Raw genomic sequence first — 16,584 nt, 5'->3', positions numbered from 1 at the left:
TGCAGGAAAAGATCAGGTATGTAAGTGAAAAGCAAACTGCAAAACCGAAAGTACAGCATGATCTAATAACAACAACAACAACAACAATATTGTTACAGTAGGCTCTGCACAATATCTGACAGACCATATAAATCTCTCTGTAGTAGTATCAAAGAGGACTTTCATGAACTTTCTTACATAGCTCTGTAATGTTAAAGATGTTTATAGTAAGTGTGGATTACTTTCGTAATTTAAGTACGATTATTAAAAACATTTATGTGGGAAAACTACTGGAATGAAACACGAAAACGTGAATAGTAGTTTCTGAGAGGTAAGCGATGGGTATTAATCTTTTGGTACTTTTCTGTATTTCCAAATATTATACGGAAATAATGCAATGACTTTTTTCTGGTCATAAAAGGACCTTAAAAATAAAATTCTTAAATCATTTTTAACGCGGTCTTTAAAACAATTCCACTATATTATTTTTCCTAATCACTTGAAATCATCTCTACCTGAACATTATGAAAGGGGAGAATAGAGATCACAGCCTAAATAAGCATGCCACAACAGCAGAGAGCCAAATAAAAGGAAGTCTCATGAACGTGGTATTTTCAGAGAAGCATTTTGGAATAACTTCTCATTTCGAGTTCTTTATTTCTCAATTCTTAATGTGCTTTTCCTATAGATTTGTATATAACAGTGTTTTCACATAATAATGATTCAGTAAGTCATGATTCAGTAAAATGTTGATTTGCAGTCTCCCCCTCCCCAACTCTCCTCAATCCAGGTTGCATGAAAAAAAAAAAAAATTACCTTAACTTTTACCAGCCTTTTCACAGTCTTAATTTTTGCCTCACAGAAGGCACCTCGGTACTTGGCACTGACATCAGTTCCCACTGTCAGGTAGGCAGGCTCATCCGCCGCCTGATGAAAGAACACAAAATGTGAATGTCACTAGTATTTTCCCCTACACTCCAACCTTAAGCCACATTAAAAGGTTCTACATTTAAAGTACTAAGAATATTAACAGTACTGTTTATTACTAGCATTAATAACTTGGAAAATACCCCTTAAGCAAGCACTTGCATTCCCCTACTGCATAAACTATATCCTGACAACAGAAAACGTTTAAGTTCTTAGTAACTGAGAAGTATCAGCAAGGAAATATGATAATGTTTTTTCTTCCAGATATAAAATGTTTCAACAATTCTATAATTTAAGAAATGAACACATTAAGAAACAAACAAACAACAACAACAACAAAAAAAAAAAAACGGGCACCTGGCTGGCTCAGTTGGTAGAGCATGCGACTCCTGATCTCGGGGTTGTGAGTTCAAGCCCCATGGTGGGTGTAGAGCTTACTTAACAATAATAATAATAAAATTAAATTAAAAATACAAAATAAAAAGACCTCCAAAACCAGCAAAGGTATACTCATAGTAAGTGTCTCATAAAACTTTGAGTTATTCACTTATGGCCTCCTGGAAATTGTGTTTTAAAATTAGAAGAAATATCACTGTTAAGATTAATACTAACAAGACATGGTTAAATGTTTAATAATATAGCTACATTAAGGCAATATCTTTTTGGACACAGTATATCTGCATAGATAAGAAATGAAGCCAATCCTTTTGACAAGGAGAGCATTATCTGGGGGAATCATTAGCTAAAAGCTACATATTAAAAAATCTAAGTCTAAATTCAGCTGATGAATGCAGACATATGAACTGATGGCTCAAAACTTGGAGCTGTACCTAATTTATCACACTAATCTTCTTGGTGTAGAAAAAAATAAGCTTTACTAAAAAATATCTACTTTTTAGCAAATGGTCATGATCAGAAAGATGTGGCAAATTTCATGCTACCATTCATCTTAATCTTGATGGTAAGAGAATGATAGCTACTCTTTGTCATTTTACCTTTTTTTTAAAAGTTAAGTGTTTTCATATAGGCTCAATTCAATGGAGCTAACACTGCTAAATGCAAAGGTAACAGTGTACACTTTAGAAATGATACTTTTAAGTAGAAAATGATGTTTCCTTTTCCAATAAGTTTTTCCAAGTAACAGTAAAGAAAGTAACATGTCATTTCCAGAAGATAGGAAAACAAGAAAGTTTAGGGGAATGCTGTATTTCAGAGCTTAATACACTGAGACAGTAAATGAGTAAGGAATCAAATACCTTTCAAAGTCAGTGCATTTACAGATAATGCAAACTGAAGAGGAACATTCTGGCAAATAAATATCTGATCTGAAACATTCAATGCCACTGCACTACACAATGCTATACCTTCCTTGCCCTTCAAACATCACATACAATGTTTGCACTACTAGCTGTCTTCAGAAGAGTATCTTTTCAGGTTGTAGTATGTTTTAAAATATTTACTACAACAATTGAACTGAAACAAAACATTATTAGCTTTAGTCCACCTTCAAATATTTTAGCTACAAAATTTCAGAGTAGAGCCGATATCTCCCTTGCACAATCCACATATTCCTTCCTTAGAAAATCATGCTGGCATTGAGGAAGAAAAAAATTTCAAAAAATCCCCCAAAGAACCAAACAGGACAAAAGCTTTACTTCTGCAAAGGCTGCTGCCAACACAGGAAGTGTTTAAAAATACTAGCCCAATGGACAACAATGGAAAGGCTGCACCAGCCTTTCCAAAGTGCTAACTGCTTCAGAGAGGGGCCAGACTGACTGCATTAGACACAATGATCATTTCTCACTCTTTCAACACGTCCTCATTTTCAGAAAGCGCTGCTTAGTAGAGGAATCAATTTCAAGTAGCGAAAGAAAAAAAAAATGACATTCCACAGCAGCAGCCTCACGACAAGCAGTGTCCAGGGCACGAGGTTCAGAGCAGCGTTGACTCCACTTACCTTCATTTTCACTGGCGATCTGTGGGGTTCCAGCTCAGCGAGCTATCTTCTCCGTCGCTAGAACCATGGGGAGGGGAAAGACAGGCACAGAATCAGTCAACAGAGGGGAGCGACCCAAGGAAAGAAAGTAAACAAACGCCAGCGGGGAGGGGCAGAACCCTAACCAGCGAAGGGAGCCGATCCCCCGGAGGGCAGCCAGGACGCAGGAGCTGAGGAAACGGCGAGAACCCCTCGGGCGCCAAAGGGCAACCCGTTCCTCCCCGGAGTTCGCCAGCGGCCCACCGCGCCCCCGCCTCGCTCGCCACTTTGACCCGGAATGCTCAACTCGGAGCCCCAGGTCGGAGCGCTCTGGAAAAGAGCAGGGCGCCGTTTGGGCTTCCCCAGGTTCCCCCCAGGCGCGGTAGCCGAGCTTTCGCGCGGCCGCCCCCCTGATACCCCGACTTCGGCCCGCGCCCCGCCTCCGCCGCTCGGCCCCCTCGGCCCGCCCCGGGCCCGCGGTGGCGGCAGCGGAGTGTCACGGCGCCATTGCTCTCCTTCCTCCGCTCTGCACCATGTCAGAAAGGAGAAGCGCTTCTTCACCGATGGGGCAGGGGCCGCGGCCTTCAGCCCGGAGGCGCGAGAGTGAGGGGAGACCGGAGCGAGGGAGGGGGCTGGGGGGGGGGGCGGAGAGGAGGAGGGAGGTGGCCCGGAGAGGGTGTGGGAGGGGAGGGGAGCCGCACAGCGGCAGCCGCCGCCTCCTCCCCGCGCCCGCCTCAACTTTTTGTACAGCCCAGAGTGGTACCTGCCCCTGGCCCCTCGGGTCCAGCCACAGACTGCACAGGAGAGGACGCGCTGCGGAGTTGGGGGCCGGCTCCCCCAAGCAGCCCGCTTCTCACCGCACGGAAGCAAACTTAGCGGCGCGGCCAGCCCCACAGCCATTTTCCCAGGGAAGCAGCCGAGGAGGAGGCTGCGGCGGCGGTTCCTGCAGTTGCTGCCGCGGCTCCACGACCTGCCCCTTCCCCTGCGCTCGCCGCACCGCTTGCCCAGCACCCCCTCCCCACCTGCGAAGCTTCCAACTGCACCGGGACCCCGGGCTGCTAGCAGCACGAGCTGCTACTGCCGCTTCGTCCACTCAGTATCCCCCACTTCCCTTCTCCTCACCTACTAACTGCGGGTGAAGTGCGCGCTGTCAGCTTCCGAGTCCTCCGCCCCACTGACCCCCGTGGGCCCCCGTCCGGGCAGCACCACTCCCGGCCGCGGCGGCAGGTCCTGCGCCCGGTTCCCCACTCGCCCGATTTACTGCCACAATCCACCAAATAACAAGCTGTTGAGCAGACTCGCTTCTACACGAACTCCTATTGGCTGCTCATGACGCCGAAGAGCTTTGGATTGGAGCTCGCTACCTGCCGTCCTCATTGGATGTAGCTAAGAAACTTCACGGATTGGTGCGAAAAACAGCAGGTAGGACATCTTCCACTTATGATTGGCTGTCTCCGAAGGCTAACGTTACTGGAGAATTGGGTATTGAGTAAGCAGGTTCTGAAAAATGATTGGTTGAGAAGACTCCGGATGTGCATGACTGAGCACTGATTGGTAAATTGAAGGGTCAGGAAGAGCAGTTCGGCACGAGGATTGGCGGCGAAGTGTCCCATGGAAACCGAACCCGGAGCTGCGGCCAGCATTTGCACGGGGGCGGGGCAGTGTCTTTCCAAGGCGCCTGCGCTAAACCGGCTTCTCGGCGCCATTTTGTCTGAGCGGCGGTGGTCGCAGCTCTATCGCATTTTACGTTTCTGGCGAGACGAGAGCCGACTGTGTATCCTGTAGATTCATTTCAGTGCGGCACCTATCCACGGTTCACTCCAGGACAGCACCTAGTGAAGGTCGGAGGAGTCGCGAACCTGTCAAAAGGTCGGTTGGAAGCTGTGGCTGTCCGAGTGACTAGGGGATGGCGCAGCTTTAGCGGCACCGGCACCGGAAGTGGACGGGCCGCGCGGCGGCCATGGCAAAGTAAGTTCTCCCTGCAGCGGGGTGGGGAGCAGGGGGCGGGATGAAAGGGGGCGAGGCCTCCTCTCCCGCCGCGCGAGAGAAAGGGGCGGAGGGGACGTGCACGTCTCTTTCTCCTGGCTGATCCTTGGCACCCCTCTCGAGAGATTTTCTGGATTCTCCTCTCCGATCAGTTCTTCCTCCCTTTGGAAGTGCGCTTCGCGAACTTGTCATATTCTCTACCCAAGTGCCAGCTCTGTGGGCGCCTCTTTAATTAACACGGGGAAGGCAAGGTGCTTAGACCCAGCTGAGTCGGGAGAGAGGTTTCCGCGTGCTCCTCGAGCGATTAAGCTTTGAGGAAGCTGCAGAAAGCAGCGGGTTGTGGAATCCACCAGCTGGCCCAGACCCTGCTACTCTAACCTCAGGCGGCTCTGCCGCTTAGCACAAAGCCTGTGCTGCTTTTTTGAAAGGAAAGAGTAGTGGTTTTGTAGGGACTGAAAACACTTTAAATAAGAAGACCTCCCCGATAGGACTTTGTTCAGGGCAGCCATTGATTTTGTTCTGTTAGCAGAATCTTTGTGTTCTGTTAAAACACATTTGAAATGGTGGAAATGGAGTATTAATTGGCAAGTTCTAAAGAATGAAATAAGGAAATGTGAAATATCGTCGATAATCCACGCTACGTTTATTCAAAATTAATACCTAACTAGATTTTTGCAGTGATCACTGCAGTGATTTTTCTCAAAATTACTTACTAAGAAAATGGAGTGTAGCTGTTTTTGAGTGACCTAGTCATGCTGGTCTAGATAGCTGTTTAAACTTATTTTCGTTAGGGGCCCCTGGGTGGCCCAGTCGGTTAAGCCTCCGACTTTTGATTTCCGCTCAGGTCCTGATCTCACAGTTCCTGAGTTCCAGCCCCACTTGGGCTTTGCGTTGACAGCAGGGAGCCTGCTTGGGATTCTCTCTCACTCTCTCTCTCCCTCTCTCTCTGTTCCTCCCCTACTCGTGCTCTCTCTCTCCAAATAAATAAAAACAAACTTTAAAAAAAAATTAAACTTAAGTCTTGTAGTACCTTTGTTACTGCTGCATTTAGAAAATGGCTGTATGATTTGATCATTTATTGTGGATTTTTTTTGGCAGGTGGTCTGAAGAAAACCGAAATCTCTCAGTGACATATCCTAAAGTATTACTGAGGTAAGTTTTAATTTCTGTGAATAATCTTTAGAATGGGTAGACTGGAAAAATTTTACAGACCCCTGTTGTCTGTAAGATAAAGCCATAAATCCAAAAAGGAAGAATGGTGGTTGAAAGAAGTTTGGTTTGACCAGGGGTTTAAATGAATCTGTAGGGGCGCCTGGGTGGCTCAGTCGGTTAAGCACCCCACCTCAGCTCTAGTCATGATCTGACAGTCCATGAGTTTGAGCCCCGCGTTGGGCTTGTGCCCACAGCTCAGAGCCTGGAGCCTGCTTTGGATTCTGTGTCTCCTCCTCTCTCTCTGCCGCTCCCTTGCTCATGCTCTGTCTCTTTCTGTCTCAAAAATAAATTAAAAAAAAAAAAAATTTAAACAAAAATAAATGAATCTGTATAATTAGCTTCCTGATGTGATACCGTAGAATGAAATCTCAAAATTAGTACATGTTTATGAATTTATTTACCCATTCATGTAGTTCCCATTTCTGGATTTTTTTGAGTACTTAATATTTTTGTCATAGAATAATATGAACATTTTCATGTTTTTTTCTTCCTACTTAAAAATTTGGCACATAGAAAAAATATGTTAGTAGAAGTTTCGAAGTGATTGGTTTTTTTTTTCCTTAAGAAAATTATAAAATGATATAATACTGCTGAACTTCCCAGGGAGTAATCATCTATAATTCTACTACCAACTTAAAACTTACTATCTGATCCAAATAATGCATGTCAGTGGGGATTTGGAAATTACTAAAAAGCCTAAAGAAGAAAAGACCAGTCTCTTGTATCTCTTCCACCAAAAGGCAATTATAGTTTATGTTGTAATTCTGTGTGACACAGAGGGGTCTTTATTTTTCATCAGTGTTGTTTTATAAAGTAAAGGTCATTTTAGTCATGGTTATCTTGTCACTCATTTTTTTCTTTATAGGAAAAACTAGGAACATGGGAAATATTTTGCCCATAAAGCACTTTTCATAGTTGCATAGTCTTCTGTAGGATAGATATAATTTATATAATTGGATGATATTTTAATTTTTCTATAACAGCAGTGATAGAATTGGTATCTTGGTGCATGTTTTAGAAAAGATTTTGTCTGAGAACAGACGTCTGTGGCTAAAATTTTTAGGCATCTAGATCTTTCTTTACATTCCTGGTTATTTGGAATAAATCCCTAGAAATGGGAATAAGCTAAAAGGATTGTGCGTTTAAGGCTTTGTACAGCTGCCCATCAGAAAGCTTTGCTTTTACTGTACTTACATTTTTTGTTGTTTTTTTCCGTTTATTTTTTCCCTCAGTTTTTGTTTTGTTGATTTTTTTCGCTTTATTTTTTAAATTTTCTCTCTTGGGTCTTTTATTCAAGTAGAATTATAATTTTTAAAATAAGTTTAAGAATGTTTATGGGACCTTACAAGTGATTTTTTTAAAACTAATTTATTTTTCACTCTCAAATAGGTAGGCGTTTGTATAGTTTGCTGCACAGAAGTGACATTTAGAGGATACTAAAAACTACTGTTTTTATGGTATAGTTTATTCTATGTTTCCTCGAAGCCTTCCTTAAAGTTTTCCATCTTTATGGGCATTTTCTGTGTGCTTTTTTACCCTCACAGGAACCTTTATATGTCTCTCATCACATTTGCTGTGCAGTTCTTAGGCTCTTCCCTAGTTTGAGACTCCATTCCCAGAGGGCAGCAACTGAGGTTTTAGTCGCTGTTATGTTTCCCTACTTGATACATGATAGGTGTTCTGTCAGTCTTTTTTATGAACCTGTATGTGCTTTTGTAAAGTATATGAAATAAACAGTTTAATGTTTTCTTTAACAGTAATACTCTTCTAAGAACTTGTAATGTGCCACAGATGCTGTATTAGCCTTCAAAATTGTTTGAAGTATTTGATCCAAATACTTGTTTTAATATTGAATTGATTTGTAATTGCTAATACAACATAGATTTAGAGAGCCCAGTAAGAATCTTAACGGCATTATGATCTCTTAATGGGAGGTGACTGTAGATGAATATTAACTGAAAAGTCACTAGAACCATCTCATAGGTATTAATGAGAAAAATTAATTATGATTGATTTGTTTTTTTGTAACCATTGAGTCCAAACTATTAGAATAATGTTCCCTACAAAAACAAAATCTCAAAAATTTTTAATGGTGTTTCTGTGATAAAAAGCTATTTTGAAAGCAGAATGTTTTATTTATTTGGTCAAGGCTTCAAACGAGGCTTTATAATTAGCTTCTTGAGGTAGTATTTTACACTGAAATCCCCAAATTAGAACATTCCTATGGATTTGTTTACCCATTTATGTGGTTCCCATTTCTGGATTTTTAATGATGGAACACTCTGAACATATTCATGATTTTTTTGAGCCCATGTTAAAATAGGTGACAGAGATCTCATCAGTGAAAGTGTTTAGAAGTGAAATTTTTGCTTCATTGTTTTTTAAGATTATTAAATAGACTATGTTCTGAGGATTGTGGCATACTCAAAACTAAAGGAAGTCTTTGTTTTTTAGAATAAACCTCATTTTGTGGGAAAATGAAGGAAGATGTTCCAGTTTTAAAAGACCTGGATCTACTGTTGAAAATTCTGTTTCTGGTATGTAGTTTTACTTGTCTTTTATTTAGTAATTAAGATCAGCTGTTAGTATGTTATATACATATGTTACATATGTGTGTATCTTGAAAAATGATAGAATTTGTTTCACTGTACAGTTTCTATAAATGTCTATGTTGAGAAGTAGAACAGATTGATTGCTGTGTTGAACATACCTGCTTTGCTAATGGTTTTGTTGTTTTTTGGAAAGTTACATAATTTGCTTTTTTGTAACAAAGCTATCTTTGCAATCCCTGTGTGGTCTTTTGCCCTATTGGTAGTCACTGCTGATTTTATGGCCATGTGCAGGCATAGATTACTGGGTGTTTTCACCCATAATTTAGAGTGAAAGCATATTTTAGGATTTGGGTACACGCTGATCTAGGGATCTGCTTATGTTCCTACATGATCTATGCTAAAGGAGCTTACTATTAATAAAAGAAAGAATATAATTAAACATGTGGAAAGTTAATGGAGTTATTGCAAAAGATTCAATCAGTGCAGGAAAGTTTCTAAAGATTTAAATCATGGCTTACAAGATAATTTATCAAAGTTCAGTATACGGTTGAGATTTAATTGGTTTTTAAAATACAAATTGTTTTATAATGCAGAATGAAAAGAAATTTGTTTAGTGATCATTGAAGGCTTTTCAGGGTTAGTGAGAGACCATTTGTAAAATTAGAAGAAAGGAAGATCTCGGACTTTCTTGGTGGAAAATGGTGATTAAGAATGTAATTATATAAAGAAAGGTATGTTTGGGGAAGTGAATAAACCATTTCGGAGAGGATGAGTGACTAAAGATTACATTGGAAAAATTGCATGAGGTCAGCTTGTCAACATTTCTAGAATTAGCTTCACATCGATTATGTGGGGTGCTTGTCCTCTATACTGGTTTGGGAACCTTGCGAGGGCTTTGAAAGCTGGGATGTGAGCAGAAAATAAATATTATTTTGTTTTAGTCTCAAATTTTAACAAATCACAATGCAACTAAACAAACCCATCTCTTTTAATCCCACTCTGATAACATTGCTTTGTTTTTTATTTAAGTTTGTTTAATTTGAGAGAGAGCGAGAAAAGGCAAGTGGGGGAGGGGCAGAGAGAGGAGATGGTGAGAATCCCAAGCAGGCTCTACACCAGCAGCACGGAGCCTGATGGCAGAGCTCAAACTCAGAAACCTTGAGGTCATGACCTGAGCCAAAGTCACACACTTAACCAACTGAGCCACCCAGGTGCCCCTAACATTAGATTTTTTAAATGTCCTTGTCCTTATGCATATTTTTCTTTATTATTAATTTTTACTTTTTTTTTTTTGTTCCTTTAACGTTGTAATAAGCATTCAGTGTGACCACACACAGTACCCATTATAATTTTGATGTGTGAAAACAATCCATCAAACTGTTTTATCTTCAACTTCATTTTTGTATTTCTTGACCATTTAGGTTTCAGGTTTTTCAGTATTCTGCATTTATCATCTACGTGCATACAGTATTTTCAGTCTTTTGGACCCTTGTTTCAGGATTGATTGTCACCCTCTCTGTGACATTAGCTACCTGAATTGGGTAGTATATAATTATAATCATTTTTGCTAATTTGATAAGTGCAAAATATGTTGAGCTCTCCTTTTCCTTGTAATATTTTTGTTAACTAGTGAATTAGGACCTTTTTCTGCAATTTCAACTGATTCTTGGTACTAGACAAGTTCTCTCTTTAAGATCTCTGTCCATTTATGTGTGCGTCTTGATGTTTTGTTTCTTTGAGTTTTTTATATAATATTTAGTAGTAATTGGCTACAGATATTTTTCCTTATAGATTTCTTTTTTAATTTTAGTTATTTTTGTTGAGGGTTTTTGAATAGGCACAGAGGGATATGTACACAAAATGTACTATTGGGAAGTCATTTGGAAACAGTGTCCAGTGTGACTGAAGAAATGACACAGGAATTGGAGGTAGGGAGACAAGATATTTTTGCAATACATCTGCATGCATGAAACTAGAGTCAGACGGAGAGAGGGGAAGGAATAAGTGAGCAAGAAATTTGAGGGGAAAAAAGAGTTGACAGTATTTGATCTCTACTTGATTGTAGCAGTAAAGAAGAAAACAAAACACTCAAAATTTTAAAGAACAGGGAATAGTTCATACCATTAACAAGTTTTGTAGGTCAGAAAAAGACACTGATGTTTAAGGAAAATGAAATCAGTTTTAAACATGCTAGCCAGAGCTTGAAATGTCTGGTAAGCATTTATTCTTCTTTTATCAAAGTGCCTCTGAAGCCCTAATTGGGACAAGGCATATGCTGGACCTTACATTGTTTTTTATATTTTGATTTCTAATTCCATTCTTCTATTAGATTTTAGTGGTTTTATCAAGTCTTTGTTTCTTTTTTTTTTTTAAGTTTGTTTTTGTTTTGAAAGAGAGCATCAGCTTGAGTGGGAGAGAGGTAGAGAGATGGGGAAAGAATCCTAAGCAGGCTCCATGTTATCAGCATGGAGCCTGATGTGGGCCTCAAACTCACAAACTGTGGGATCATGACGTGAGCCAAAATCAAGAGCCAGACACTTAACCCACTGAGCCACCCAGGCGCCCATATCAAGGCTTTCTTATTTCTGATTTTTAAAGTACAACTTGGCTGGCTCAGAAGAGCATTCAACTCTTGATCTTGGGGTGCTGAGTTTGAGCCCCACATTGGGTATAGAGATTACTTATATAAGTAAGTGAACTTTAAAAAAAAGTACCACTTGAAATGAAAAATTAAAGTGAATTAATAAGTAAAATAAGTGCAGGGAAACCAAATGATTTGCATACTAAAGGAGAAGTTCTTCATTATTGAAAAAAAATAGTTTTAAGGTAGCATCTTACAAAAATACATGTATGCTTTTAAATTTTTTTTAATGTTTATTCATTTTTTTGAGAGAGAGAATCAGGGAGAGGGAAAGAGAATCCCAAGCAGGCTCCATGCTGTCAGCACAGAGCCTGACTTGGGGCTCGATCTCAAACTGTGAGATCATAACCTGAGCCAAAATCAAGAGTCAGTTGTTTACCCAACTGAGCCATCCCAGTGCCCATTAAATTGTTCAAATATATGGGGTGAAATATTTTTCCCTCCTCTTTCCCAGTGGGCTAAATTTTGTGTGTTTTCTTTTAACTTTAACAAAATACAGAGAAGTAACAGATGTGTGTGGAACATGAATGTTTAGCCAAGATTCTTTAAATATCTAAAATCTAAGTAAAGATGTTAATTGTCTTGTTTTCGGAAACCACTTTTATTTCAACAGATGAAATTAAAGTGCTCAGTGTAAGGAAGGGCTTTAACAATGAGAAATGTCAAAACATGTAATAGGCTAATTTTTGAATGTTCTTCAAGAGAAAGAGCTTACTTTTACCAGTAAATCTCCCTTGGTGTCTCCGCCCTTTTTTTCTTAGGGTTTTAAAAAATGTTTTCTGCTACTTACCAAGGAAAAAGTTATTATTTTGTCTTAGAAAAAACAGGCTTTTTAAATAATAGTTCTGTATCAAAATACTCAATTTTTTCCCTCTTTGTTTCTCATTAGCCTTTTTAATCAGTTTTTATAAAACAATCCATTTGGGATAATATATGAGGTTATGAAATCTGAGCCACTTCATTATATATATCAAGACTCTCCTTAGGGTGCCTGGGTGGCTTAGTTAGTCAAGCATCAGACTCCTGATTTTGGCTGCCGTCATGATCTCACGATTCGCATCGGGCTTCATGCTAAGAGCAGGGAGCCTGCTTGGGGTTCTCTCTCTGTCCCTCCCCCACCCCCGCTTAATAAAAATAAACTTAAAAAAAAATCTGTCTTTGATCTCATTTAAATAATTAGGTATTTAAAACTCTTCCCATCATATTGCTAGCTTTGAGTTACAAGACATAATCTGTTTACAAATTGAGGAAAAAGTAATACATTCAGAAACATTTGTGCATAAGTTTTCAGCATTTTTAATTTGTAACAAATACATGGTTTTGTGTATGTTTTCATTGCTTTTTATTAATTCCTTAACTTTGGTACCTTTTATTTTTCAAAATAAGTGATTGGAGCTACCTGCATGGGATTTAGGCCTTCACCATGTCCCCATTAGAACCAAGGCTTTTAAAAGTAGTTTAGGGAGGGGTGCCTGGGTGGCTCAATTGGTTAAGCATCTGACTTCAGCTTGGGTCATGATCTTGTGGTTGGTGAGTTTGAGCCCCGCGTTGGGCTCTGTGCTAACAGTTCAGAGCCTGGAGCCTGCTTCGGATTCTGTCTCTCCCTCTCTCTCTCTCACTGCCCCTCCCCCACTCATGCTCTGTCTCTCAAAAATGAATGTTAAGGGGCGCCTGGGTGGCTCAGTCGGTTAAGCGTCCGACTTCGGCTCAGGTCACGATCTCGCGCTCCGTGAGTTCGAGCCCCGCGTCGGGCTCTGGGCTGATGGCTCAGAGCCTGGAGCCTGCTTCCGATTCTGTGTCTCCCTCTCTCTCTGCCCCTCCCCCGTTCATGCTCTGTCTCTCTCTGTCTCAAAAATAAATAAACGTTAAAAAAAAAAAAATGAATGTTAAAAAAAATTTTTTTTAAGTAGTTTAGGGATAGCAAAGAAGATACTTCCAGCATTAGAGTGTGTAGCTGTGGCCAGGCTTTTTGTGAGATGGGTGGTTTAGAGCACATTTCTTAATTTCTCTGCCTCATCTATAATGGGGAGGATATGAGTAGAACTGCCTTGACAGTTTAGTATTAAATGAGTTAGTACATGTAAAGTGCTAGAATAATGCCAAATGTTTAGGAAACATTCAGATATTAGGTGGTGTTAGTGTGTATAATGCTGTTACGTAGGGTCTGTCATTCTAGCAGCTTTTAAAACAATACATTATATTTCCACATACTAATAAAGCATGTAGACTCTTTGCCTCCCATTCTAGACCTTACTGAATGTCATATCAGTCTGTCTGTAAACTAATTTGCTGCAGTCACACTAAATCTGTCACGGCTCCCCTATACAAACTCTGTTTTCCGTGTTTTTATTCATACTTTCCCCACAGTCTAGAATGTTCCCCAATCAACACTAATTTTTTTTTTTTTTTTTTTTTTTAGAGAGCAAGCACATGTGGGAGAGAGAATCCCAAGCAAGCCCCACGCTCAGCATGGAGCCTGACCCAGGGCTCAATCCCACAATCCTAGGATCATAACCTGAGCCCATAATCAAGAGTCAGATGCTCAACTAATTGAGCCACCCATGCACTCTGCAAATGCTACTTTTTGAGTGAAATTTTCCATGATCCCTCTTTAGGTAATCTGTCCCTATGAATTTCATATATTTTCTCTTAACATGATTCCTGTCACTTTCTATATTACATTTTAGTTTCTTATTCACTTACATGTTCTTTGCTAAGTTAGGACATCCTTACAGACAGAGAACTATACCTTATCTATCTTTGTTAGTTTAGAACCTGTCATAAGTGTTGGCACTTAGGAGGCACTCATTTGTGGAGTGGAAGTTTGTAAAATATATAGCAAGCTTAGAGGTGATACTTAATGAATGAATGCATGCCAGTAAAAATGTGCTTTGTCAGTGTTTGTACACTAGGAGCCTCTTGCCTGATCAGTTACTTAAAATGAGATCGCTTGAGGTTTTAGGAATTGAGTCTGATTCAATGTAGGGAGCAGAGCACTATGGGGATTATCCACAGGTGAAGAATTTTCATTGGAATGTTTTCATGCCATTTTTAAAAGTTAATCTAATTAACCACCAGAGGGACTGGGGGTGTTGTTGTTGTTGTTTTCATGGATGTACCCACCTACCAAACTTCCTTATCACCAGTGGTCCAAATTTATTAAAAGTTTGGCCAGGACTAAGGGTACATCTGCTGCCAATAATATAATATACAAACCACCTGGCTCAGTCGGTAATCTCACTTTACAAATACATTTTTTCTCATCACCATTATGTCTCTAGGCATGAAAGTGGAAGTAGTTGGAGAATAGAAGCTGGCGAGATGTTTCTGAGGACACTGATCTTTGGTTACTATAATGTTGATAGGGTCTGGCCTCTAGCTTTAGAAGAAATGGGACTGGTGGAAATGAGTTAAGATATCAGGCTCGTATTAGGCATTCATGAAGCTAAAGTGGCAATTATGTTACTCTTAGCTCAAAAATTCTCAGAATTTCTACAGTAGTTCAGTGGGATGTTGGATTGAATACGCATCTTAATATAGGAACACTGGATTTGAAAACCGTATGTTCTCTGTTCTAATCATAAGCATGTTCTCATTGGCTGTGACCTGGGATACATTACTATGCTTGAGTGTCTGCTGTTAGAGATAAAGGGCACGGGCCTAGATACTTAACAGCTCTTAGTGTACTTAAATCCAGCACCATATTTTTCAAATAAGAATTCCTGAGCACACTTCTATTATCTGTGTCTGAAAGGTTAACTGATTGATATTTAACAACCCCTGAGGATCTGAATCATTGAGGCATTGACTCAATAATTTTAGCACTTAACGAAGTTGCTGCTATTCCTATCTCATAGAATCAAATTCTGACAGAAGCTTTAATGTCCTACCTACCTCACTGTTATAGTTAATAGGCATTCTCATTATTTTCATTGTTTGGCAAAACAGATATTTGAAATAATAGCTAAGGAAGATCACTAATTAATGTCATTATAGTGAAGTTTCTGTTTTGTGTATGTATGTGTACTGCCCACACACAAAACAAAGTACAGCATACTCCAATATTTTCTCCTGTATGTTTTTTTAAGTCTGTTAGGACTGACAAAATTGATTTCCTGACTTACTGTGGATCTCAACCTGCTTTTTGGGTGGGAAGAATGGACTAGATAATAATCCCTTACATCCCGTGTTAAACATTCACTAGGCACTTCGATACAATGTTGTACTCCTAATTGTGATAGTTTAAAAGTTAAGATACAAATTGTTACCTGGAAATGCTTCTAGTTTCAACAGCAGCGGGATTGGGGTAGGGTGGGGAGCAGCTGAAAGACATCGTGTCATGGGGTATGGGAGCAAGGGGGAGTTTTTGTTTTCTTTTCGTTGGTTTATAATATGTTTGGTAGTATGTTTTTGAGTCTGCTGATATTTAATGGCCCACTTAGGGACTTATATTTATTTGTATTTAGGGATACCTTGAATCCTCTGGAAACATAAACAAAAATCTCTTCCCCAAGTTGGTTCCTTCAAACTAAACAAGCTTTTTTTTTTTTTTTTTTTTTGCTTTTAGTATTTATGTTTGTTCAGTTTATGTGCAGTCATAAAACTGCCTGCAGTGTTTGTATAATTTTGGTGGCTTAGATCGTGGTACACAAGACAGGGAGGGGATTTTTATATGAGAGAACATAACAAAAATAAAAGCCATCTTCCCATTTCTTGTTCCTTTATGTACTGTGTGATACTGTCCTTAAGACCTTTAAATTGCCGAGGGAACCTTGGTAACCAAGGTAAATTTTGTCTGTTTTCCTCTCAAATGTGAAGTTCTGCATTTTATTACACAGTCACGAAAAACTAGTCTGTTACCAGTAAGTACGTAAACCACAGAACTTGCTCCTTCCTATATGCTGCCAAGTACTTCCTGTTTTGTCAGATTTCCATTTAGGGAAAAGAATGGATTTAAAGTAGCCGCGCCTGAGTTTTGTTTAAAGCGTCTCTCCTGAATTTCATTTTGGAGGCTGTCCAAGTATCTAGATGGGGGGTGGGGGTGGCACATCATGTCTACAATGAAGTCATATGTCAGAAAGCTTCATTTGGCTTCATATCCTGAAACAGGGCTGCCAGGAAGGAAAAGAAACTTTTTGTTATCAGAAATAATTAGTGCATGACTTGCCAGCATTGTGGCTTGCCTTTAGGCTTTCCATGTCAAATGTGTGTCAGGTACTGAATGAATCATTATATTGCCTGTGAAGGAAGAATCTATGTTCATTTCTAGTAAACTTTTTCCTCTAGAAACGCGTAAAAACTTCCATTCAGCC

The 16,584-nt window shown here is 39.9% G+C and overlaps 1 protein-coding gene and 1 long non-coding RNA gene across 6 annotated transcripts in view; one reads left to right on the top strand and one right to left on the bottom strand.

Annotated features, from left to right (window-relative positions):
• Window positions 1–4,184, bottom strand: part of ARID4A (AT-rich interaction domain 4A) — a 69,575-nt gene extending 65,391 nt beyond the window's left edge. For both annotated transcript variants that reach the window (XM_060619930.3, XM_060619932.3), the window contains exons 1-3: window positions 4,004–4,184; window positions 2,864–2,920; window positions 796–906 (exon numbers count right to left, since the gene is read on the bottom strand). In XM_060619930.3, coding sequence (XP_060475913.3) covers window positions 796–906; window positions 2,864–2,869 — 117 coding nt within the window. In that variant the 5' untranslated portion in view covers window positions 2,870–2,920; window positions 4,004–4,184. The remainder of the gene's footprint in view (window positions 1–795; window positions 907–2,863; window positions 2,921–4,003) is intronic.
• A 356-nt stretch (window positions 4,185–4,540) lies between these two features.
• LOC132669920 (uncharacterized) overlaps window positions 4,541–16,584 on the top strand; it is a 21,766-nt gene continuing 9,722 nt past the window's right edge. The window contains exons 1-5 of one of the 4 annotated variants that reach the window (XR_009606288.3): window positions 4,541–4,849; window positions 5,966–6,019; window positions 7,469–7,536; window positions 8,534–8,616; window positions 13,692–13,887. This is a non-coding gene — a long non-coding RNA (uncharacterized LOC132669920). The remainder of the gene's footprint in view (window positions 4,850–5,965; window positions 6,020–7,468; window positions 7,537–8,533; window positions 8,617–13,691; window positions 13,888–16,584) is intronic. The other 3 variants (XR_009606286.3, XR_009606285.3, XR_009606287.3) reach the window with 3 other exon arrangements.

This window comes from Panthera onca, chromosome B3, assembly GCF_046562875.1.
Source record: "Panthera onca isolate mPanOnc1 chromosome B3, mPanOnc1 haplotype 2, whole genome shotgun sequence".
Classification (NCBI taxonomy): Eukaryota; Metazoa; Chordata; class Mammalia; order Carnivora; family Felidae; genus Panthera; species Panthera onca.
The sequence above is the reverse complement of the archived record's forward strand: the minus strand, read 5'-3'. Positions and strand labels throughout refer to the sequence as shown.